The sequence below is a fragment of the Amphibalanus amphitrite genome, unplaced genomic scaffold (genome assembly GCF_019059575.1).
Source record: "Amphibalanus amphitrite isolate SeventyFive unplaced genomic scaffold, NRLGWU_Aamphi_draft 000263F_arrow, whole genome shotgun sequence".
Lineage (NCBI taxonomy): Eukaryota > Metazoa > Arthropoda > Thecostraca > Balanomorpha > Balanidae > Amphibalanus > Amphibalanus amphitrite.
This window is the reverse complement of record NW_024881758.1, coordinates 83,972-109,240: the sequence shown is the minus strand read 5'-3', so window position 1 is coordinate 109,240 and position 25,269 is coordinate 83,972. Positions and strand designations below refer to the sequence as shown.

The 25,269-nt window shown below is 51.2% G+C and overlaps 1 protein-coding gene across 17 annotated transcripts in view; it reads left to right on the top strand.

The window, feature by feature from the left end:
• The window catches only part of LOC122386800 (calpain-B-like), a 52,186-nt gene that overhangs the window by 9,895 nt on the left and 17,022 nt on the right, over nucleotides 1-25,269 (top strand). For 7 of the 17 annotated variants that reach the window (XM_043376425.1, XM_043376422.1, XM_043376418.1 and 4 more), the window contains 3 exons: nucleotides 11,704-11,830; nucleotides 12,092-12,261; nucleotides 14,321-14,927. In XM_043376425.1, the coding sequence (XP_043232360.1) occupies nucleotides 11,704-11,830; nucleotides 12,092-12,261; nucleotides 14,321-14,927 (904 nt within the window). Of the gene's footprint in view, nucleotides 1-11,703; nucleotides 11,831-12,091; nucleotides 12,421-14,320; nucleotides 14,928-18,152; nucleotides 19,135-25,269 lie in introns of those variants that run through there. The other 10 variants (XM_043376417.1, XM_043376414.1, XM_043376416.1 and 7 more) reach the window with 4 other exon arrangements.

Sequence of the window (25,269 nt, the reverse complement as noted above, 5' to 3'; positions counted from 1 at the left end):
AAGCCAGGATCCACTAGTTCCACAACTATTTGCCGTGGATTTAATGATTTTCGGACCGAGAATCTCAGACTATATTTTAACCGGGTGAGGAGTTCCTCTCTCCGTTCGACGCTCTGCGGCGCCCTGTAGTGAGCACGACCAACGTACGACACTGTAATCAGTCTAGATATCATCGTGACATAGTTGGCCACTCTACGCTATGCACGCTTTTGCCTTAGCTCCAAACATGCACCAGCCATTCGTGAAAAACAGGTCCCGATTTTACCAACTGTAGTTTGCGCCATCTATCGGTAGGATTTGAAGCTCTACCTTCGGCCTACCCATATTATCCTTCGATACGGCGCACACAAAGCACTTTTATAAAAACGAATGATACCGTGACAAAGAGCGTCTTCAATAGCCCCGGTGAGACCAATAAACTTTCGCCATTTACGCGTCCCGAAAGAAATATAGCCGATCACAGCGCGGAGACGGCGCCCGGTAGATGGCAGGCCCGTCGATGTTTTTCAGCAGCGAGCCGCGTCTGTCCGCGGCATCTGACTGCGAGGTGTCTGTCCATTTCTTTATCCCAGCAAGAAATGACACAAAGCTGAGTTTTTTAATCCAAACCAGAAATGACAAACAAGGACGATGAAGACAGAAGTGACCGTGACGTCATCGCCGAGTGCCGGCCATGCCAGAGACGTTTTTAATACCAGGAAGAAATTCACGACCGATTCACACCGGACAAGCACCGATCGATACCAAATCTGGGGGGCGGGGGGGGGGGGGGGGAACTGGGAAATGGGGGGAGTAGAGTGGCAAATTTTCCTACCCGGCGAACCCGGTACCAAGCAAGTACCAAGTACCTTTGCAAGCAGGGCTGCGGAGTCGGAGTCGGAGTCGGTCGGAGTCGACAGTTGTGACCGGAGTCGGAGTCGGAGTCGGAGTCGATTTTAGAAACCCGAGCCGGAGTCGGAGTCGGAGTCACCGAAAATCTGTCGACTCCGCAGCCCTGCTAGGTCTGCGGAGTTGGAGTCGGGAGTTGGAGTCGGGAGTTGGAGTCGGTCGGAGTCGACAATTCTGCCCGGAGTCGGAGTCGGAGTCGGAGCTGGTTTTTGAAAGCCGGAGTCGGAGTCGGAGTCGGAGTCGCCGAAAATCCATCGACTCCGCAGCCCTGTTTGCAAGTACCAAGCCAGTACCAAGTACTTTTTACATGTTCCAGATACCAAGCAAGTACCAAGTACTTTTGCCAATACCAAGCAAGTACCAAGTACTTTTGCAAGTCGAAAAGGTTTTTTTTGCGATTATCTTAGCTTCTAGAAAGCCGATCGACACGGGACAAACATCATTCGATCCCAAATTTTATGTCTAATCATTTCATATCCTTTTGCGCCGCGAAGCAAGCCAGAATCCCCTAGTTAATATACTATTTGAGTAGGATTGCGGGTTTTTTGAAGCGTTCAGTTTTCGCAGCGAGCTTTTTCTCTTGGGGCTTGCGAGATAGGACGTGACAGACGCATTCACTTAACATTAGCAGAAAGACACAGGAATGCGGCTGAATTCTCGCGCAGTAATGAGCGAGGGTACCCCCAGTTAGAAGATTCGGCTGTAAAATATGTAGTTTTAAATACGTATAGTTTGACGTAGATCTGGGAAAAGTGAAACACGGCCGATTGACGTGCAGTTAATGAGCGTGGGGTCCTCCGTTTTAAAGATTCTCATCAGCGCCGATGGTAATAATTCACCGTGCGTATCTCGACTTATTCACGACCGATTCACACCGGACAAGCACCGATCGATACCAAATCTGGGGGCGGGGGGGGGGGAACTGGGAAATGGGGGGGGAGTAGAGTGGCAAGTTTTCCTACCCAGCGAACCCGGTACCAAGCAAGTACCAAGTACCTTTGCAAGTACCAAGCCAGCACCAAGTACTTTTTGCATGTTCCAGATACCAAGCAAGTACCAAGTACTTTTGCAAGTACCAAGCAAGTACCAAGTACTTTTGCAAGTCGAACAGGTTTTTTGCGATTATCTTAGCTTCTAGAAAGCCGATCGACACGGGACATACACCATTCGATCCCAAATTTTATGCCTCATCATTTTATAACCTTTTGCGCCGCGAAGCAAGCCAGGATCCACTAGTCTATATTACTATTTGAGGAGGGTGCGTCTGTCCGTTACCGAGGTCCCGACTTGGTGGTGCTTTGCGTGGACTACAGGCCAGACCGTTGCACCTAGCCCGGTGAAATTTGCAAAACTTATAGATCAAGGATGCGCGACGTGCCTTTGAGGGGTCTCAGCTCGATCGGATTTATAGGGAGCGCGTGGCGCGTGCCCAAAAAGTGCAAATTTGCGTCATAGACTTTACATGTATAAATCGGCTTGCAAAATCGGGCAAAAATGGCTAAATTTGCCCGACACGGGTCCGGTTCCCGTGCAATATCTCAGTAACCGTTCGCCCGATCGTCACGGGGAAAACAGCATCGTGTAGATAATTGAATGGGCTATCGAATGGTGTGCGGCGCAGGGGATGGCACGCGCCACGTGCACCGGGGAGGGCACTTTTATGTGGAAAATTGACGTTTTGGACGGATTTTGGATTTTATATTATTTTCAGGTGACCGTCAGACGGAGCGAGTTGAAACAACGCCTATCAGCAATAAAAATGTACCGCCTCTCATGAAAAATTGTGAAAAGCTGATTGATCCAAATCAAGGTGGTACAAATCACGGGAGAAAATGATGTTTGTCAATTTTTTGCCACTTAATTAATCACACGGGTTTTGCTCAATGATCTGATATCTCTGGCAATTAAAAATGGCACCGTTGGAAAGAGCATTCAATTCTGTCCAAGGTTCAGTCTTTATTTTTGCATGATGAGCAACAGTATTCTTAAAAATATAAATGTTCCAAACCATTACATTGTCATTTTTAGCGAACTTCATCGATGGCCCTCAAAAGACTTCACGCCAGTTTTCGAATCATTCTAAAGTAGAACGCATGATAATACGACACGGGCACCTCGATGCGATGTGTCTTTTTTTATTACAAAATGCTTGGCCGTCAAAAAGCAATCGAGCGAAATGGATACCAGCCAAATCGACACAGACCAACCCAATACCCACGGGACAGAAATAACCCTCCTTCGCGTTGCGGAGCACGCGGGTAACCCTAGTCAGTTATCTATCAGTCTTGAGGCTGACGATACCAAATGCAGCTAGTGGTGCATATACGTTTTTTATTTTCCTGAAATGACTCGCCTCCAATCACCAATGTGACCATTTTGCTTGCTCGGTTCACATGGTTTGAACAGATTCACTGCTGGACTACAGGATCAAAATATCCCCCTTTATGCTGCAACGTTTTACAATGAGGCTTCATGTACAGAATTTGTTCATTATTTCGAGTGCAGTGATCCTCACCGTGCGTGTCTACGATCCGTTCCATAAATATGGATCGGGCGGGCCCGGTCGATATACCCCATTTCAGAGTGGAAACACGGCAAGGGCGGCTTCAACACAGGACTATCGACCGTGGGGCGTGGTATTCGCCCTTGACCGGCTGGGTCAGTTTGTTTCCCCGAAGGAGTTGGGTGGTGGGTCATGCGGTCAGGGAACGTTGGCGGATCGATTACTGCGGACGAATCCCGTCCATGAAACGGATCCAGGCTGTGCAGACTTTTTCACGCTACTAAATTTGTTATAGTGCTGAGTTTCAGCTGGACTTGAACCCTCTTTTTTTAGTCTCCATTGGGGATCCCGGCCGAGTGTTCCGTCTTCCATTAGGGATCCTGACTGACCGTTCCGTGTCGCGGGCTGACATCAGCCGTCCTCGACGGCTCCTCAGACAGAGCCGGATCGATCGGACGGGCTGACCCGTGTCTGGGACAGAGGGACGCTCGCGACGGATGGTCCACAGTGACCTCGGGACAGTGATGGGGCTAGAAGCAAGGTCGTTCACTCCTTCGCATTTGATAACGTATTGGAATTTTTTTCTATTCAAGTAATTTTAATTTTTCTAAGTTGTTATTCATCTATCACCTGCATATTGTAAAAATATTCAGTATGCATGTATGCATGTAGGTAGGTAAGCGTCATGTTGAGGATCTTTATTTATTAAATCATTATAATGATTTGGCGCTTATGGTTGCAATCGCTAAACGGCCTTCAATGGTTGACGCAGGGCTCCTCTTGGGCTCCTCTATCAGTCATCGTCTTGCTCGCTCCGTCAATATCCCGTGTGCATACCAACAGTTCGTTATCTTTTGAAGGTAGTACAGTTATTACACACACACAGGCTGTTGTGTGTGAGAACGCACGAGGGATGCTCTGCTTTAAACCACACTGTGACCTTTGCACACAGACGACGAGCTGGGCAGTGTGTGCCTTTACCTACGGTGTACTTACAGCGTCACCGTAGTGCACACAGAGCTATCTCATGTTTGTATTTACACACCATTGGTGTGCACATTACTGAAACACTCCTGCTTTGATTGTAAACGATACGGTTAACACCCCGGATGACTTTTAATTTGTTTCGTTACAACATCAGCTCATGGAAGTCATACATACCAGGTCATCAATTATCTCCATAACGTATTCAAATCCAGAACGTAACACAATGGCGGCAACGGGACAATACTGTTATACCCTGATCCGTAACAGGGGCTACACATCTGCAATGTAGTGCAGCGCTGCAGGCCAGGTGTAGCCCTGTTGGTGCTCCACTATAGCTGTCAGCAGAGTAGGTACGGGGCAGGTGCCGGCCGCCACGGCGGGCGACAGCAATGTTCCACGCGGCCGGCGGTCCGTGGGAGTGCCCCCGCCCCCGCCTGCCGCCCGCCCCGCCGCGCCTGTGGCCTTGGCCTGGCCATGCTGCACGCACCGGGGCTCAACCAATGGCTAATGTCTCCCCCGAGCATGGTGCTTACAACTTATGCTGCCCCAGCATGGTAGGTGATAGGCGTAATGTGAAAAAGGGCGGGTCCGCTCCAACTGTAAAGCCGCGGACTAGCCAGTCAGAACTCTGAACTTTGTGGTGTCATGGGTGGGTCCTTCAAGGGCAAACGAGGATTGGGGTGTCTTTTATACTGCTTCACTGTAGAAGCACCACACAGTTAACTGTGATATTTCTGCAGCTTAGGCATATTATGCTTTGCAAAGCATGCCTGTTGTGGAGGTGCTTACCCAGACATTTCTGTATTTAGACGTTATTCATGCTTAGTTTTTGTTTTGTCGTATTTAATGTAAGAATAAATCCACCTGCAAATAAATGTGGCTTTAAAGGTAGACTGCCACCTTTTTTCCACAAAACGGTTTTCACTAGAGCTGAGCCACCTATGTCCCAGACTGAAGTCGGTTTTCCGAAATTCGAACCCGTTTGCGAGAAATCGGAGACCAAAGTTCAGTTTGATGCCATTTTTTTAGTCCAAGAAAACCGACATCTCTACTGTTTATCGATAACTTTGAAACACAAATTTTCTTATCTTTTGGTAAATATATGTCAAAACTTTGATTGTTTCGAGATCAGAGAAGAATTTTGGAGTGTCAAAATAAAAGTTAAACCTATATATTCAGTAGTTCATTTTTTCCAAAAAAGTGTGGGAAATGGGGTTTAACATGGGCGGCAGACCCATTCCAAATGAGCCATGATTTTTAAATGTTTTACGAACTTAAATGCAAAATAAATTAAACATGGCCAATTTCTTATGAAATCATATAGTAGTAAATCATAAAATACCTTACTTTTTCAAATAAAATGTAATAATCTTATGACCTTGAAGTCTAGTGATGTGTAAACATTGTCGCTAGACATTAACTGATTGATAATTGTATGATAATCGACAATTTTTTTTCGCGATTCACGTGATGATACTTTGTCAGATGAATTCTAAAATTTTGTTTTGTCCAGGGAATAAATCATAGGCCGATCTGAGAAAACTTTTTGAAGGTGGCAGTCTTCCTTTAACAGGTATGCATACTGAAAGACGAGGTCCAGAATAACTTCATGATTCATTCGTAAAACTTATCTGCCGTGTTTTTTGGCCGTCCTCCGGTCATAAAAACGCCGCCCTCGTATAATGCGCTGGGAAGAGTTATCTTTTCTCTCAGTGCATACATACATTGATGGTGTGCGTACCTATCAGTCGGGTGTCATCAAAATATGTAAATGTGCCCCGAAACGCCTAATGGATGTCCATTGCCCACCGGGGAGCCGCACTTCCGTCCCATTGTCCATTCGCCGATCAGTGATGACATCACACTGCTGTCCGGGTGACGTCACCTTCAAGGATGGGCTGCCAGGATTCGTGCAGGGCCGCGTGACTGAAGCACGAGTCACCTGCCCTGGGGAGGTGCTGTATGAGGATGGGTAGCTGTGAGCCACACGCGAGCCGCACCCATCAGCACAGAGGTTGATGTGTAAGGGTGACGTCATCTCCGGCTGTGTGACGTCACCAGGTGATGACGCTGATGGGCGATGGCGTGTTCACTGTGCACTTGGGGAGGCTCGCCAACTGCAGATCTCACGATGCCAACTATACGTTGCCACGCTGCCGTGGTGGGGAGTGTCGGACTGGCGGCCCCGGCTGGCACGCTTGGGCGGGCAGGGGGCTGTTTGTCGATTTCGTAGGTTGGTGAAGAGTGAAAAGTAGGGACTGGGGATTACTGGAATCAGCTAGCACGCTCAGTATTTCCGCTGCAATCTTGCGTGAACATGAGAAGTTATAAACTTTTAACATATTTTGGTTCACTCATAACTTTCTTTTATTTGAATGTTGCTATATTTGGGAAACGTAAATCTTATTTTTTACATGGAGAATAAAAGGACTCATCTAATAGCCTATTAGATCTTGTAGTTTTTGGTCCATCCTTTCGATACCTTTCCCCCGTGGCCCATGGCTCTGTGGCGCACCGTCATACTGTACCGTTTATAATTTTCGTGCCGGCTGTTTTGCCGCTCCAGCCGCCTGTCTGATGGACCGCCAGCCATGGCTCGTTATTGCTGCCGCTGGGCCGTGTGTTGATCCGACCTAACTAAATAAACACACACCCTCCGTCCCTATCCGACACACCGCGCGGCACGGGCAGCCTCGACAGGACACGCCGCCACTGCACTCGTCACGTGCCCGTTAGGCGAGCGCTAATGCAATGGTGCAGCTTTGTTGAATGGTGATGCCATGACAAAGTTGCTTGTTGTTGCCGGCGGCTCGCTGCGTGTGAGAGAACGTGGACTGTATGCTAACGTCAGCAAAGAAGGTACAAGATACCTGTGTGGCTGTGCAGTTCTCGATATACCCCTTAACTGAAAGAATGTATACGAAATAGGTCTGTATTGTCTTTAGACCATATGCGGGCTATGCAAACGTGCGGGCGAACAAAAGCATACGATAATAAAATTAACGATACAATAAATGAGTGCTTAAAAACCCGGAGCGAAATCCCAGGTTTTTAAAAGCAGAGGATACCAGCCTTCATGGTACCATAAACCAATCGGCCTGGCTATAGGATGGGCGGCGGTCAGAGGTCGGCGGGAGGTGGTGTCTGAGTCAGTACTGGAAACTAACTGACGCACCGTCCGGCGGGAGACCCTGACCTCGGCTCGGTCATCACGTGACAGCACACTCGTTTCACATACGCGGGCACCGGCACCGAGCCGGCGGCCGCGCGGAGCGGCCGCGCGAACCGCGCTCAAAGTACCGGTGCACCCGGCCGCCGCGCCGGGTGAAGCCACGATCGCCGGACGCACAACGTTACCGTACTGCAACATTCTCCCCACCCGAAAATCGCAGATTTCCTGCGATTTTCGAACTTCCTAAAATAACATAACAACACTTCGCTCAAAGCGGAGACCATTCGGACACACCTCGCGCACCATTGTCCGGCACCAGGCCATCACTCGCGACGCTCACTCGACTGCGGCTGATTAGGTCTCAGAATGACCAAACGAAAGCAGTCGCGCAGCACCAGCACCGGCTGGTGATCGTGTCACCACTCAGCCTCGAACTGCACCGATGGAGGCGTCTAGTAGACGACGGATGGCCGGCGAGCGGTGCAGATGGCGGCCGAACCACTTAGATCGGGCCTCACCATCTTAGCAGCCTGGCACCGGAGACAGCGAGCGACCTCCTCATGCTCCGACCGGGAAAGGAAATCAGGCAGCTCTGTCGACAAAATGTGACGCAATGTGAGCGATGAACCAACACATAAATTGGTTGCAACGAGGGCAATGCAAGGGGACACAGAAACAATGAACTGGTTCACGGGTGGTTGAAAACAATCATTACTTTAACGTTTCACTTGGCGATGAGCAAATCAATGTAGGAAAACATCATGGGGTTCAGCAGTCGTGGCAGGAGTCATCTGAAGGGCCTGTACGGCAGTGACAGAATCTCCTCTTTGGGTACTGCACACCCTCGAGATTCCACGGCCAGTTTGTCGAGCAGCACGTCACTCTCCTTGGCTGGGATGGTGTTCGTTCGAGGGTCATCGGCGGCGTTGGAGGCTGGGGAGGCTGTAGACGGCACTGGCGCTCCGGTGGCCGCACCGCCTCACTGACCGTCATCAGGTTACTGGCAGGCTGCGGCCTGATGACCTCCCCACCATGCAGACGTGATGCCTTGGCCGGTTGCCCGTCGTTCGTGGCTGCTGCTCTGTGGAGAGCCTTGCGACGCCGTTTCCACGACCTGGAAGAAGGCCTTTCGGACGGTCGCAGCTCCAGTTCCGGTGGCTGCATCACCGGTTGTGGCTCCTGAGAAGGGGCCTCATCAGTTGGCGGACTTCGGGGTGTGTCCAGATCACACTTTTTCTTCTGTTGGAGACCCTGCTGTGATGGACGTTGTGATTCTTTGGCTCGCTCTTGGAACCCGGCACACACGATTGTGCCGGAGCCGATCACCGAGAGATCCGGTTCCTCGGCCACTGAGTGGCTGGTGTAGGGCGCGTTGGATCCTCCATCCAGCGGCCCTCTCAGCGTCCGATCATTCTTTGGACCGTGTCCTTCGACAAGTACTGCCTCCTGTAGATGGCAGGGTTGTCTGGTGCTCTGCATGCTGTAGCGATGCTTTGGTTGATGTTGTTGACCGTTCCTGACCTCTGTGTCAGTGAAGCGGTTGCCGTCCCGTTGACCTGGATCCTGGCCCAGCTGTCCAGCAAGTGGTGCTGCGACAGGCTGTCCTCCAGTCTGATGATGGGAGGTGCCCGATGTTGGGGTGGGCACTGGAGCCACTGCTGGTGTCTGGTCGCGATGAAGTGATGTGTGATGAGGGCCGTGGCACAGTCTGCACGTGCCGCTCCTACAATCTATGATGTAGTGTCGACCCAGACACTTGAAGCAGGCTCCGGATCTTTTGACGATCCTCCAGCGATCGTCGACTGACATCTCTTGGTAGCGAGCACATCTGTCAAGACGATGTTGATACTGCTTGCAGACTGTGCATATCCATGATCTTGACGGTTGCCCCTGCACCCTCTGAGCATGAAGGACACTGGTGGTCGACTTCAGCACGAGTGGGTCCGTATCCTCACTCGCCTTGGTGCAGGTCAATTGTACTGACTCCTCTAGACATTCCACCTCCGCCTGAAGAAATTGGAGAAATGCGGCGAACTCGCTGCCCTGGTCTCCAGCAAGTTGTCCTCGCCTTTGCCTGGCCCATTGCAGCCTCCAGGGAGCGGGAATCTTTTCCTTCAGCACCGGAAGTAGGACGCTTCCGATGCTCGGCACCCTCATGGCTTCCAATGAGCGAACGCCTGTCGTCACCTCGTCCACCAAGCGCCTCAGAGATTTGAGGCTGCCCGCGCTGATGACAGCCGGCAGGTTCAGAAGCTTAGTGATGATGAGGTCCTTGCGGATGTCGTCCTTGCCGAACCGGTCCTTGAGGATCTCCACAGCCACCATGTAGTTATCGGCTGTCAGCGGTAGCCCCTGGATCGCACGGGCTGCAGGTCCATCGAGATGCTGACGCAGGAAGCAGAGCTTCTGAACAGAGGAGTAACCCCTGTTGGTGTGAACGTAGGCCTCGAAGATCTCCCAGAACTCCGGCCAGGCCAGCAGGTCACCTTTAAACCTGGGCACGGTGATGTCCAGCTTGAACATCGCCGGAGGTGCGGATGGTACTGGAGTGGATTCGGCTTGCTCTGTCCGCGCCAGGAGGCGCTTCCCGAGACCGATGGCCTTGTGGAGGTCTGCGATGTGCGCCGACTCATCTTCAACGCCGAGCGCCTTCAGCTCCGACTCCAAGTTCTCCAGCACTTCCAGGTGGCCCTCTCCGATCTCGATGTTGTAGTCGAGCTCGTCCCGCGCTGTGCCGTCACTATCTCCACGGACTTGTGAGTATAGGGACTTTAGCTCGTTTGTTAACTTTGTGGCTTTTGTGCGTTCCCTAGTGCGTTTCAGTTTCAACTGCTCAGTCTCAGTTACGTTACTGCCCGTCTTATTATTCATTTTGGATGAACTGGGTGGTTCTGGCTATTCAGCACCTGTAAACTTCTAGTACTGCGAGCACATCCGGCCCGGAGGACCAAATGTTGCCGGCGGCTCGCTGCGTGTGAGAGAACGTGGACTGTATGCTTAAACGTCAGCCAAAGAAGGTACAAAATACCCGTGTGTCGGTTCTCCTTGTTATGTCCCTTAACGGAAAGAATGTATACAAAATAGGTCTGTATTGCCTTTGACCTGGGCATTCAAAAGTGCAATAAGCTCAATTGCGGGCAAACAAACATGCGGGCAAAACGAACGAGCAATAATAAAATGAACGGTAAAATAACAACAGATGCTTAAAAACCCGGAGCGATATCCCAGGTTTTTAAAGGCAGAGGATAGCAGCCTTCATGGTACAAAATACCAATTCAGCTGTAACCTATCAGGTGGGTAGCGGTCGGGGGTCGGCGGGAGGTGGTGTCCGAGTCAGTACTGAATACTAACTGACGCCCCGTCCGGCGGGAGGCTCTGACCTCGGATCGGTCGATCACGTGACAGGTCACTCGTTTAACATACGTGGGCACCCGCACCGGGCCGGCGGCCGCGCGGAGCGGCCGCGCGAGCCGCGCTCAAAGTACCGGTGCACCCGGCCGCCGCGCCGGGTGAAGCCACGATCGCCGGACGCACAACGTTACCGTACTGCAACACTTGTGGACCCAATCAGGTGCAATCAATTATAAAAAACTGTATTTGTTTGCATAAACTCCGTCAGGTCAACCGCGTCAGATGATTCCCTTTCGAACACTCATACATGTCATTAGCCATTGTCTCCTTGGTCTCGCTCTAATTTCTGTCATGGCCGCTAGATGACACCAGTGACAAACGCCTGAAGTTATACTGTACCGCATAGCCCATAGCCCACGCCGCGTCATTCCAAAGCGATTTTCGTGAAATGCGCGAGCATTGTGTTCTGAAACGACCTGTTTGGGTATCTTATGTGATGACTGACGGTGCTCGCTGGGTGTTTTTGCAAACTCACTGACTGTTCAATAATCAGTACGCAGTACGCACCCTCATTCCAATGTGCAGTTCCGGTGATATGCCGACTGAACTGGTTTCAGTGTTTCGGTTAGGCGCGTGTCTGACCTGCTCTTTGGGTCCGTTCCATGTCGATGTTGGTCGAGCTTCTTGTCCGGACTGTTTCGAACAGCCAAATGTCAGAATGCATTTTGTTCGTTGCCGATATATCTCTCAGATATGAGCTCCGTACCTATCTTACCGTGTCGTATCTATGTATCCGTCCCAGGGATGACCGCCGCGGCGGAGGCGGCGGCGGCTTCCTCGGTAACCTGGTGGGTGCCGTGGCCAACGAGGTGATGGACAACATGCAGGACGATGATGACGGACGGGAGAGGCGCCGACAGGGACACCAGGTCAGTGGCGGTCACGGCGGGGACGTGTGTACCCTGACAGAGCAGACTCAGATATTGGATAGATTACAAAATATGGTACCTGATGCTGAGGGCGCGGTGTTGTAAAATACGTAAGTTCTTCACCCACCATCCTTTTGTCTCAGTCCCTGCCGCAGTCTTAGACTTAGGTGATGTTTTGCCTGGATAGCGTACCGCCGACGGCATGTCTCGCCAGTCACCATCGCTCTGTCTCACTATCTAATCACGTCTGCTTTGTCACAGGTGGAGGCCGGAGGCACCATCGACTTGGGCGACATCATCGGCGCCGGCGTCAAGCACTTCGGTGGTGGCGGAGGCGGCGGCGGCGGCGGCGGTGGCGGCGGACTGGACGACATCTACGGAGCCATGTCCAACAAGACTCGCGACGACCGCACGGACGAGGAGCGCAACAGGTACTCGGGCTCAGCCGGTGGTGGAGGTGGTGGGGTGTACCCTCAGCTGCCCGACCAGGAGCACTCACGTAACCCAAACGCACCCAGTTGGCAGGGCCAGGGCGGCGGCGGAGGAGGGTTCGATCCGACTCAGATGATTGGCCAACTCATTGGTGGAGGGTGAGTCGAGAGACGGGGACGCTGGGCAGCTGGATAGTTGGCAGAATTCGCTTCGAATGCATGACAGTTGGCTAGTTGAGAGCTTGCAAGAAGTGCTGATGAAACGCAGCACTCCAGTTGGCTGATTGTTTTCTTTCGCTATTTCGTTCGTTTTTGGGAGTAGGTTAGGGCTTAGTGGTTAGGGTTGTCTAAGTCAGTCGCCATAGCGTGTAGATAATTGCTGCGTTTATATCCACGCGTTTCATACACACATGTTTGTGTAAGGTTTTGTTGATTTCGTTTGTAGCCTCCCGAGGAGCTTGCATGTTTGGCTGTCGGGCTCCTTAATGCTCCTTGATTGATGTGCGAAAACGGCAAAAATAGCTGCACGCTGCACACTGCACATTGCCGCTGCAATGGAATTGTTTTCACCGCTCACAATTGGTTGAGCTGCGTTCGGTGGCTGCGTTAGCCGTAGTGCTAGATTATTTTCTAGTGATGTCGTCTTTCCCAAGATTTTGCTGCTGTCTTTAATTTATATTCATAATATATGCACAAGCTACCCCTCATTAATAAAATATTGCTGTAGTTTGACCACACTACTCCTAGTCCTCATACAGCCCACTTGTATGAATTATGCAGCCCCATTTTAGGTGATTGAGACTCTTTTGAAGTCGGGTGATCCAACGTTCTTGTAGGATTGTAAGTTCTCTTGTTGCTTTTTCATGCTATCCTGAACAGCGCCTGAATCTAATAGAAGAATGGAGAAAGCAGCAATTGTTTCTGTCGGATGGTAAATATTGATTGAGTTGATCCCGCAAGGCTACAAGTAATGAATGACGGGTTGGAAACGGGAGCGACTCCGATGCTGTCTTAGTTTCGTTAAAACTGTAACCGACGCTTACTGGAAGTCAGTACTGCGATGTTCCTATGAGCCATTGCCTCACACCTGGTACCCAGGAAGGTGGCTGGGTCGAGCTGGCCGGCTGGCAGACGGCCCGTCCCGTCCCGCTCCACGCCCCAGCGAGACAAACCGCTGCCAACTGGGGCCCGTGGGGGAGAGACGCACTGGGGGGGGGGGGGGGGGTCGACCACCGACGTCTCACCAGCGGTGGCTCAGGACTCGACAGAAATAGACGCCCATTCGCTGGGTCATGGCTAACTAGGGGTGCGAAGGAATGGACGCTTGGGTGCGGAGTGGAGTACACGGGTTCGTGTTTTATGGGTGGCGTTTGCAATGGTTGGATGCCACCCGGCCTTAGTCATTGCAGATTTTATGTGTTAATGGATGTGGTTGGGTCAAGACGCTGTTGGGATGCTAGGTTGGGGTGTTTGTTGAGAGTTGTTCTGCGACAACCATGCACTCTATTTTAGCGTACTCGTATGTTAGAAATGAACACATAAATATATTAGCTGGATAGATGCACTTTACTTGTGGTTTTCGATTCATTTGCTGTTCATTTTTTTGCACTTCCTGAGTTTGTATGCTCGTAAGTTGTAATGCATCTGCATGTGCCATGGTGTCCCGTATCACTAAAGCGTTTTCCGGTCTCCAGCTTAATGACAGTGAGCTCTATATTGTCTCTTCTAGATTTGTTGTTTGAATCATTGGCAGTCTCGTTTCTTATTAATGCTACATGTTCTATAAACTTGTCCGAAATGTGACAGTATTTTGTCATTTAATATCGTAGTTGATCGTATCCTTTCCATTTAGAATGCTGTATGTGACTAAACCTGTGGAGTTTCTAACCTCAATTTAACAGCCATCTATAATCAGTAGTTTGTCATAAAAGAGTTGTCTACTAACCTGACTAATCCAAGCGCGGCGCCATCAGAACCCTGACTGTGACCAGGAACCAGCGGCCCGCAGTATGTCCCACCACCGCTGTGTGCTGTGACCTCTTGTGTCCGTGTTCCCCAGCGGAGGCGGCGGCGGCGGCGGGTATGGTGGCGGCGGCGGCGGCGGCGGAGCCCAGGACATCCTCGGAGGCATCATGGGGATGATCGGAGGCGGCGGCGGCGGCGGCGGTGGCGCCCCTCAGGCCTCCATGAAGCACGGCGGCAAGGGGGCCGCCGGAGTCGACATGGGCTCGCTCATCCAGTCAGCGTTCGGCAGTGCTCTGGGCGGCGGCGGCGGCGGAGGCGGGGGTGGCGGCGGTGCGGCCGGTCTGCTGCAGGGCCTCATCTCGAACGCGATCGGCGGCGCCGGTGGCGGCCACGGCCAGGGCGGCGGTAACCCGGCCAGCGGCAACATGCTGGGGACCATCATCGGCGCGCTGGCCGGCGGCAAGAACATGGGCGACCAGTCGTCGGTGACCCAGGGCGGCAACGCCATGGGAGACATGCTGAAGACGGCCGTGGGCCACACGATGCAGTCCAATCCGAGCTCAGGAGGCATCGGCGTCATCGGCGACCTCGTCAAAAAGGCCATCTCCTGGATCGTCGAGAAGTTCTTCAACCTCAAGGGAAAGTACTCGCTCAAGTCGCGCCGAGGAGACGCCTTCAACCCGGCTGCTACCGTCTTCAACGTGAGTACCGAATATAGTTTATTCAACGCTGTCGTCGTTGTCTAATGGCGTTCGGCCTGGAACTGTCCTTATGCAAAACGCACACGTTATGTTCTCATGCATGCCGCTCCTGGTTTCCGTTGGGCGAATGCCATCTGATATGTTTCCATTGTCAAATATTGTTCCGGTTCCCTCATTGCCTACAAAGCTGTATTCCGCACGATGCGTGCTGTTTAATTGAAGCCATTACCACCGATTGTCACCACAGTCTGTATTTATGGCCGATAAAACAGCGACACTGCTGGTGCCACAAAGCGTAATGGGATGTGTGAACAAACGACGGGAGGTTGAAATCCCCGCTTTGCAACGTTACTTTTCCGACAATGCTTAGCATTGTGCCACTGCTAAACGTTTGGTAGCAGTGGTGCGATGTTTTTCCCATTGAATGCAGGAATGCAGTGCTGCTGAGGTCGTAGTTTGACGTCCGAGGTGGACTTATTTGTATCGTGCCAGAAGCGGGTAGGTCAACAGGAACGTTCCCAATGACAGCTTTTGTTAGCTGGCAAAAGTCACTTATTACCATGGTTACTGGTCCATAGCTTATTTCTCCGGGGCTCTCTCTGGATACACGCTGCCTCCAGATCTGAAGTGTGCCAGGAAGAAGAATCTGTCAGATTTTTAGTTCGGGTTCCATGTAGGTTTCCGTCTCCCTTGATGAGTCAGCAGCTCTGCCAGGGCTCAGCTGTTGGCTGACCAGCTCCTAATTAACCAAATCCTGGCACCAGGGCGGTCCGCGTTGTCGGAATTACTAATAATTGATGAGTCAGCCTCTCACACATGCCAACGACCTTCTGAGCTGCGCTGGGTGTCCGAGGACCGGCACTCCGTTTTACCCAACTGTAGGCTGTTTGGAACGCCGTTCAATTCTGCTCCCGTGATTTCCCCTCTGGTGGTGAAGTTCAGAACTATAGTTCGCTATGAGCTACACACCTGGCGCTGTCTGTTCTGGTTCCGTAGCGATTGGCGAAGCTGCTATGAGTGACTGACGGGTATTGAGGAAGTCAGGCAAAGACAAGTAAACGATTCATGCGATTTCGGCATCACTGTGCTTAATTGCGTCACGTCTTTTTATATGATGGTTTAAATCCTTGTTGATCTGCATGAATTATCTCACAATATCCAGTTTGATAATTGAAGCGGTGGCAAACTTTGATGCTGTGATTTAGGTCAAAATGGACGAGCGGCGTTTAGCGATACATGGCTCGTTAATCGTGGCATTTATTAACACCGAACAATTATGAATACGGAATGATAGTGTATAAATGTATCAAAATAACGACGATGATTAGGATATTGCATTAGCGCTATTTCCGAGACCATGGACTGTCTTCCTCGGTGGTTTCGTGTCTAAGATAGGGCAGGGTGTCATGTTTTAGCTCGGCACCCCTCCAGAGCTGCCTGATGCACCGTCAGCCGTAGCTCTCGCGCCGGACGGGTCTCTGTTTGTGTTGGCAGACGGAGGTGGCTTATAATGGAATACCTCCCCCGTCTGTTGACACCTGCCACCCTAATGGTCGATAGTAAACATGATTACATCACGAGAGTAGCGCGTACTCCTCTCGTGAAATGCCACCGTAAATAACTGCACCTTTCCCTGTTTCTTCAAGAATAATTAGACGGGTGCACGCATCTGCATTCGCTTGCGTATCGTTTTGCTGCTAATTAAAGACGGTTATCGTATAAAGTGCCATTTCAGATATTTCCATATTCCAGCGGTCTGTTGCTGCACTTGATCTCGGTGTCTCCCGTTCAATCATTTCATGAGACACTTGAGCCCAAGGCTTGAGCCTTATTAATTCATAACATATCTCAAGCTATCAGAACAGACCGGAAATAGCCGAGACGAGTGCAACACCCTTGGGCCACATATATCGCATTGCAGTCATGCCCTTGAGATTGGAGTACAGTTTTATTACCTATGGCCAGTGTCACTTACGGTCTCGGTCCTATGCCTACCCCAACATAGTTAGAACACCAATGACATTCCTTTTTGATCCATTCGACTGGGTTTGTTTTGTTACCCTGGTCCCAAGGTCGCAGTGGAGCGGAGCGAATTCCTGCCGTCTAAGCTCTGATAGCTGAGTCGCGATTTCGAGGACCAGTCGCGGCTCTTAGAGCCGTAACCTTGATTCGTGACTCTGAGATTCTCGATCCGCGACTCTGAGTTGATGAGTCACGGCGGCAACGGTCAGGGTATTTTCATTCTCGGCTACGACCGCCGCTCGTCCCTCCAGCCAGCCGGTCTGGACTGGTGACCCTGAACTGACTGCGGTGCCCGGAATAGCCACCCGCGTCCCGACATTTCTACAAAGACCTGTCTGACGGGCGGCAGCGGTGACACACCGGCCGACGTGCGCCACGTAACCCGTATCACGTGGCACGTGTCGGGGATCGTGCGCTGACTCATTATGACCCGGGGCTGTGTCTGCACGGTGTCTGTCGTCGGAGCCGTGCAGCCCGGTGGCAGGAGCGGTGTGCGAGTCGCTCACAGGGACGGCTCTCGTGAGTGGCCTCTGAGGGGCACTTTAATGAGGAAACGAGTGGTTAACTTACTGATGCGGCGAGACATGCGCCAAGGGCGCAGCTTGTTACGATGGATGGAAGGTGCTTGAGCCAGTGCATAGTCGCTTACTGGATACGAGTTACGTTCTTCGTGTTCGATTCCTGTTTCCATCGTCTATTGATGTTTGGTTTTGTAGTGATATTTTAGAGGAAAAAGGTACTGAAAGTCGAATTCGTTGGGCTCTGATATATGTAGAAATCTTGGGTTCTGAAAACTAAGCCTGGAATCTCAGGCTTCCGTGGGCCTTGAATCTGTCGGCTGAATAGATCCGCCCGACTCCTGCCCCCTCTTTCTCCCTCCATCGCTCTCCCTCTCCATTCTCTTGTCTGGATTCCAGCGGCGGCTGATGACGGTCGACGTGGTCCGCCAGCGATAACTCCCATTCCGGCCCTGCTGATCTCAGCCCTCCTGTATCTAATCTTCCCCAAACCCACTCCGTCCGGTCTGGCAGAGCTGGGAGGAAACCTCCCCTCCTCTCCCTGTGCCGGTGCCGTCTGTGTTGATGTGAGTCTGCGGACGGCTCCTCTCAAGGTTACCGGTCGAGGTTCGTTTGGATCTGAGTGCGCCTCTGTCGGGATAGTGCAGCACCAGCCCGCCAGGGGTCGGGGCGGGGCCGGCTAGTCAGCTGGCTCCGCTGCGTGTGATACGACGGACGTATCAGTATCACACTCTAGTTCTGCGAAGATACGCATTGGCGGGGGCGTGGGCGGGTGTGAGTTTTGAGGCCCCGGGCGCTTCGTTCCAGTGTTGTGAGTGGTGCTGCGGAGACTGGTGGAAAGTGTGTCACCTCAGTTACTCGCGGCCGGAGTGACCTTGCCGGTGAAGGGATTGCTGGCTCCGAGGGTCACGGCAGCGCAGCACCACGCGCCGCGTGCCGTCGCCTCGGTGGCAGCCCTCTGAGAGGCACGGGAAGTTTGGCTCTTCCGGAGTGGATCAGCTGAGAGGACCCTGCCGTGTTGACCGCTGGTGAACTGTGCCTTTTTGGCCTCGACCATTACACCAGTTTGCATTGGATCACCAGAGTATTAGTGCGACTACTTGAGCCGATAAGGTGCTCCAATTCAATCGGCCGCCGGGTCCGGGACTGATGTGTGGGTGCGCTGACGCTATAGGTGCTATCGACTGATAGACGGGCTCCTGGCCACAATGCGCGCAAGAAGCGAGTGCAGTGAGGGCGTGGCGGCGGCGGAGGGGACCGACCACCCGCTGCTGGGTGATCGCGAGGACTGGTCCGAGGACGAGGAGGACTCGAGCTCCAGCTCGTCCTCAGAGTCCTCAGAGGAGGAGGAAGCGCCAGAGGAGGAGGAGGAGGCCGCGGAGGAGGAGGAGGAGGCCGTAGAGGAGGAGGAGATGGCCGAGGACATGGAGGAGCCGCCGGAGGTGGAGGAGGAGCTGGTGGAGGAGGTGCAGGAGGCCGAGGTCGAGGCGGTCGCCGTGGAGAACTCTGTACCGGCCTCTGTACACACCTGGTGCGAGGACCCGACCCATCTGCACTACCGGCGCTCCTACCAGTACCAGGTGACCTCTACCAGCCAGGGAATCGGCTCCAAACTCACCAGCCTCTGCTCCAAGATCGGCCGCCGGCTCGGGAAGAAATCCGCCCCGGTAAGCGGCTGGGGGCCTGTAAACACGTCTATTCTGAGGGCCATGAATCCAAACAGTGAGGTCACCCGGAGAGGTGCTCCGCAGTTCCGCTATCATCACAATGACGCGCTGAATGAGTGTGGAAACGGAACGATGGTATATTTATTGGTTGGATGTATAGTTTTACGTGTACATTTAAAAGTATAAACGGCCACAAGTATCGCATTGGCAATCCAGCTGACCTACATTTGGCCTCGGCGGTGCGGTCAATAACTCATTATCGTAATGCCGTCTGACGTGATGACAAATTCAGATTCCCATTGATACCTTGTTCATTGTGCATACCTATGCTTCCTTAAAAGATAATTTAATTCGGTAGCATCCATATGACAGTCTAACAGTCACCAATAGGTGCTCTCTCTCTCTCTCTCTCTCTCTCTCTCTCTCTCTCTCTCTCTCTCTCTCTCTCTCGCTCTCGCTCTCGCTCTCGCTCTCGCTCTCGCTCTCGCTCTCGCTCTCGCTCTCGCTCTCGCTCTCGCTCTCGCTCTCGCTCTCGCTCTCGCTCTCGCTCTCGCTCTCGCTCTCGCTCTCGCTCTCTCTCGCTCTCGCTCTCTCTCTCTCTCTCTCTCTCTCTCTCTCTCTTTCTTTCTTTCTTACTCTCTCTCTCTCTTTCTCTTTCTCTTTCTCTTTCTCTTTCTCTTTCTCTTTCTCTTTCTCTTTCTCTCCTCTCTCTCTCTCTCTCTCTCTCTCTCTATCTCTCTCTTCTCTCTCACTCTCTCTTTCTATATGTCTATCTCTCCCTCTCTTCAGCCTCTTGTCATAGGCTGGAACTGTGTCTCATGGTCCATGAATGTTTATTTGAACGCGGTTTCGTCAAAACAACAAAATATTTACATGTAACGGACATGATAGTGAGCTCTTCTACAAGACTCCCTGGGCCTCATACTTGTGCCGGAACGCCAGTTTGTTTGTCTGTAAGCAATCAGAGTATCTGTCCCTGCGGGCCCCTGCAGTCGAGCGACGAGCTGAAACCAGTACATGACAATGGTGTGGAGGTGGAGGTGACGATATCGTCACACATTTTAACAATGTGAGGCATTATTCATATGAGTGTCTTGTTCATGCAGTTAAAGACCCTTAGGTATTCGGTGAGCTATCGGTTTATCAGCTGATAGTGATAGTGATTTAACCATCCACTTCGATATCGATTCAACGTTTCCGCTTCGGCATTCTGCTATGATAACCCTGGGTGACTCACTCTCACATGAGGGCTCAACACCTGGTATTGAGGGCCCCACACCGTGCCCCGCCCGTTACCCGTCCTGTGACGACCCCTGGTGGAGAGGACCACACCCTGCACCCCGCCCGGCACCTGTCCGCTACGGTGGCGCTCTCTTCAGAGGGCGCCCTGGTCGTACCGAGACCCTCACCAGTCACATCGGCCGGTACGGTTACCTGTTGATTCGCCATTTCCGACAGTGCTTAGTGCGGTAGAACCAGGGATGCGGAGCCGGAGCCGGAGCCGGAGCCGGAGCCGTGAAACAATGTAGCCCGGAGCCGGAGCCGGAGCCGGAGCCGTCAAAAAAGGGGGCGACTCCGGCTCCTTTTCTTAAGAGGAAACAATTATTTACCTAGTTCGGTTTGACAGTACAAGGCGTAAAACAATGTGGTATTCAAACTAGCCTTGTTATACAAATACAGAAGCAACGTGTACCATTCCCATCGCCTTTTTTCTTCCACCCGTATTTAATTGATCGCATAGGGGATGTACTGCGTAGAAGCCGGAGCCGGAGCCGCCGGAGCCGGAGCCGCCGGAGCCGGATCATTTTACTCGGAGCCGGAGCCGGAGCCGGAGCCGCCATGACATTTCACCCGGAGCCGGAGCCGGAGCCGGAGCCGATTTTTTTCTCCGGAGCCGGAGCCGGAGCCGGAGCCGTCTGAAATTTCCACGGCTCCGCATCCCTGGGTAGAACTGATATAAAACTTCCCTGATGGCGCAATTCTTCGGTGAACGCGACAGTCATCGCCTATTGATACGCACCTGACTAGCCTCTCCCACCCCTCCTATCCCAACAATCAACCCCCAGCGGGCACTTCACTCGCCGCGCTCGGACTCTGGTCGGGCCCGATCGATAGGTCACTCTGCCCGGCACGGCGGTCATCGGCACACACCCCGCATCTGTCGGCCGGCGCCGCTCAGACGCCAGTGGGACGCTCTCCGCGGCGGGCGACTCGCCCGGGGCGGCCGAGAGGGGTGTGCCTGTCGCGGAGAGGCGGCGTGTTAGTGCGTGCGGGTGTGCGGGCTTTCGGAAGGTCGAGATGCGTACGAGCGCATTCTTGTGGCCGCTCCACGAGAAGTTGTTTGTGACAAGTGGTCGAAGATGACAAGCTGTTTTGCTTCCGCGTGGTTCCATATTATATAGATATCTAGTTGATTCTGGTTTAGGACTCACAGGATAGGGAGTAGGAACTCCTCACCCTCTGTTGGATTGGAGCCAGGGTTGTGCTTGACTCATGAGTCGAGTCAGAAATTTGACTCAACTCTGACTCAAATGAGTCAGATTTGAGTCGAGTCGGATAAAATGTTGAGCTGTTGAGTTGAGTCAGAGTTGAGTCGGACAAAAATATTACGGTGTTGAGTTGAGTCAGAGTTGAGTTAGTAAAATAACTTTTGACATTGAGTTGAGTCAAGAACATTTAGGAACATGAGTCAGCTGACTCAACTTTTTAGAAACAATATATATGTTACAGGCAAAGTGAAAACTCGGGCATTTTGCAAAATGCCTAGGCAATATGCAAAATGCCTGACCGGCTAGGCATTTTGCAAAATGCCCAGGCAATTTGCAAAATGCCTGACCGGCCAGGCATTTTGCGAAATGCCTAGGCAGTTTGCAAACTGCCTGACCCACCAGGCATTTTGCAAACTGCCTAGGCAGTTTACAAAATGCCTGGCGGCTCAGGCATTTTGAAAAATGCCTGACTTGTGATTGATTTATTTTACCTTTTTGTTTACCACAGGCGTTGACCAAGTCGTTCCCATGTGCCTGATCCCCAAACACATTCAATATTTACGAATACCTATGCCCACGTCTTGCGCCACTTCCGTCGAGATGAAACCACTACTGAATGGACTGTGTAGATTGAGCCAACATCTCCCTATACTTTTCGTATACGGAGTTGTAGCCGTGCGTGTGTATGAATGCTGCGATGGGGCGCGGAGCAGGGCACAGAAAAAAAACATGGGCGCGGAAAAACGCGGCGACCGGCCGAATACTGACCGGACATTCTTCGCTTCCCGTGCTTACTTACATCACGGCAACAGAGGGCCGCAGCGACACGGGGTTGCCAGCGATCGATAGAACAGAGACAAGCGTATACAATAAGCATTTTTGTTAATCACGTGTCACGTGGAAAGAAATAGTCTATATCTTGAGAAATCAGCCATTTTTGGTACATTTCAGGAAAACAGTATTTAAAAACATGTATTGGAGTGAGATGAGATACATTCCATAGACTACAAGACCATGTGGCTTTTCCAGAAAAGCAAGTTTTTGGTCATCCACGACTCACGTGCACAATTTTATAATAAAAAGACGCTTAGAAATTACAAGTTTTACATGCAACGGAGTACGGACATGTTCATCGTGTTCATCTTTACACAGTCACAATGCATTGATAATGTAGGCGTGGCTCGCCAATCAAACTATCATACATCGAAAGAACATTCTTTTCTGATCAATATCCACCCAAAGTATTTCCAGAGTCATCAGGGCTCTTAGAAACATTACAGTGTTTAACGCGTGTTTACCGATAAAACCGCGCCGGGCGCCCGGCAGCCGGCGCGGCGGTCGGGCCGCTGCCTGGGGCTCAGTGACCTTGAACTCGGCAGGCTACCCGGAGAATATCTCACTGTGTGTCCTCCCACTTGGTGCGTATCGGTTGTGATTACCCCTGTAGGCGGCACTTACAATAATGCTTACGCATCGTCGCTGGTGAGAGTTCGATGTCAGGTATTTTGCAAACTGCCTGAGAAAATAATTTCAGGCAGTTTGCAAAATGCCTGGTGGGCCAGGCAGTTTGCAAACTGCCTAGGCATTTTGCAAAATGTCTGGCCGGTCAGGCATTTTGCAAATTGCCTGGGCATTTTGCAAAATGCCTAGCCGGTCAGGCATTTTGCAAATTGCCTAGGCATTTTGCAAAATGCCCGAGTTTTCACTTTGCCTGTAACATATATATAGTATAAGTTTTTCCTTCTCCCCCCGCTTAACCCGCGCCCCACTGGGGTCTGTGTATAACACGCCCTACTGGGGGGGGGGGGGCTATTCATAGCCCCCCCTCCTAACTCCGAAACTACTGGGCCGATCGTCAAAATTCAAACGGCGTCTGATAGCCCCGGAAAAACTGTCGAGCGAAACCTAATTTCATTGACCTCGAGGTCACCGATGACGTCACAGGTCAGGTCAAAGTAAAAATTATTAGCACTTTGGCTTGTTCACATTTTGGGCTCTGGCCGCCGTCTTACAAGTCAGATCAGGCTCATTTTTGGTTTCCACACTCGTGAGCAGATGCTCTAGATACCTTGAGGGTACCAAACTTGTACTTTGATTTTCAGGTCAGGGTCAGGTCATCAGAGGTCACGAAAATATTATATCATGCATCGGTCACGTGACACATGTTTTACGGTCCATTTAGACCATAGATTTCGAATTTGATGTCGTCTGTGTCATTCAAGGTCATTTTGAGTCGAAATTAGCTTAGGTCAGGTCACTTTCAGGTCAAAAAAGGTCAAATTTTGAAGTTGAAATTTTTCAACAAAAAAGGTGTCTATTGGATGCAGTTTGAGCTCAGAAACACGATGGTGCCATTTATATTGGTGTACGATGCCAAATACGTACTGAAAAATTGATTTGAAAAAATTGATAATTGTGAATTTTTTGCAATAATGCGTATAACTTGGCCATTTTTGAAGATATTTAGCTAAAACTTGCTAGAGTTAGTCATAATCATGCGTTCTGTCACATATATTCCGGTTTTTTTTTCGAAAAGTCAAAAACTTTTTGAAAAAAATATAAAAATATAAATTTTGAATATTATTATATAAAATTTTCGAAATTTTCAAAATTTTGAAAATCCGAGATAGCAGTTTGATAGCGCGGTCAATTCTGAGTCCTTTCATGCAAAGAAATTGGATCTAGCTTAAAAACTGAGCTCTTGGGAGCGATTGCCGTGGTTCAATGTTTTGCGTTGAAATCGGACGAACATGACGTCACTCTGACGTCATTTCCGGCCGACCTATGGTAGCTACGAAGTTCAAATTTTGACACAAGGTGTCAAATTGATGCAGCCGAAGGTACTGGAAGTTTGGCGTCGATTCGTCAAGCGGTTTGGAAGTTATTGCAGAAAAACGGGAGGGGGGGCTATAAATAGCCCCCCCCCCAGTGGGGCGCGGGTTAACAACCTAGGCCTGGCCCTGCTGCCGGATTTTTTCACCCCCCCCCCCCGCTCAACAACTTTTTTATCTGAGTCAATTTTGAGTCAACACACTTGACTCAACAAAAAAAATTGAGTCAAGTTTGAGTCAACTCATATTTTCATTGAACCGCTTGAGTCATGAGTCGAGTCAAGGGAAAAAATCAGCTCCTTGTTTGAGTCAGAGTTGAGTCAGGGCATTCTTAAGTTGAATGATGAGTCGAGTCGGCAATTTTTTTTTTAGTCGAGCACAACGACTCATGATTCGGGGCTTATCACACTTACGTGACGCGAAACATGACATTTGCTGTGACGGCCTGCTAATGGGTCATGGGTCTTCCAATGCCACCTCATATCTTGTATTCGACTTTAGGGCAATAACTTGTATTGGACATTTTAGTGCTACGTTTACTCCCGCGACGACTCAACTGATGTCCCATTACGGCTCCTGTAACGTTAGGCGACTGACATGAGCCATTCCCCTGCAAACTTCGCCCGGCAAAGTGTCACATCGTGACGGCTCCGTTATGGCTGCTCGACACTGACCTTCGTCACGTATACCGGACTGCAGGAAGGTCTGAGCCGCGCGGCCGCCGCTCGCTCGACGCAGCCCGCTCCGAGCGTGCTCTGCGAACGCTCAGCGCCGCGCTGGATCCGGTCCTCAGTACTGGCTCAGACTCGGTGCGG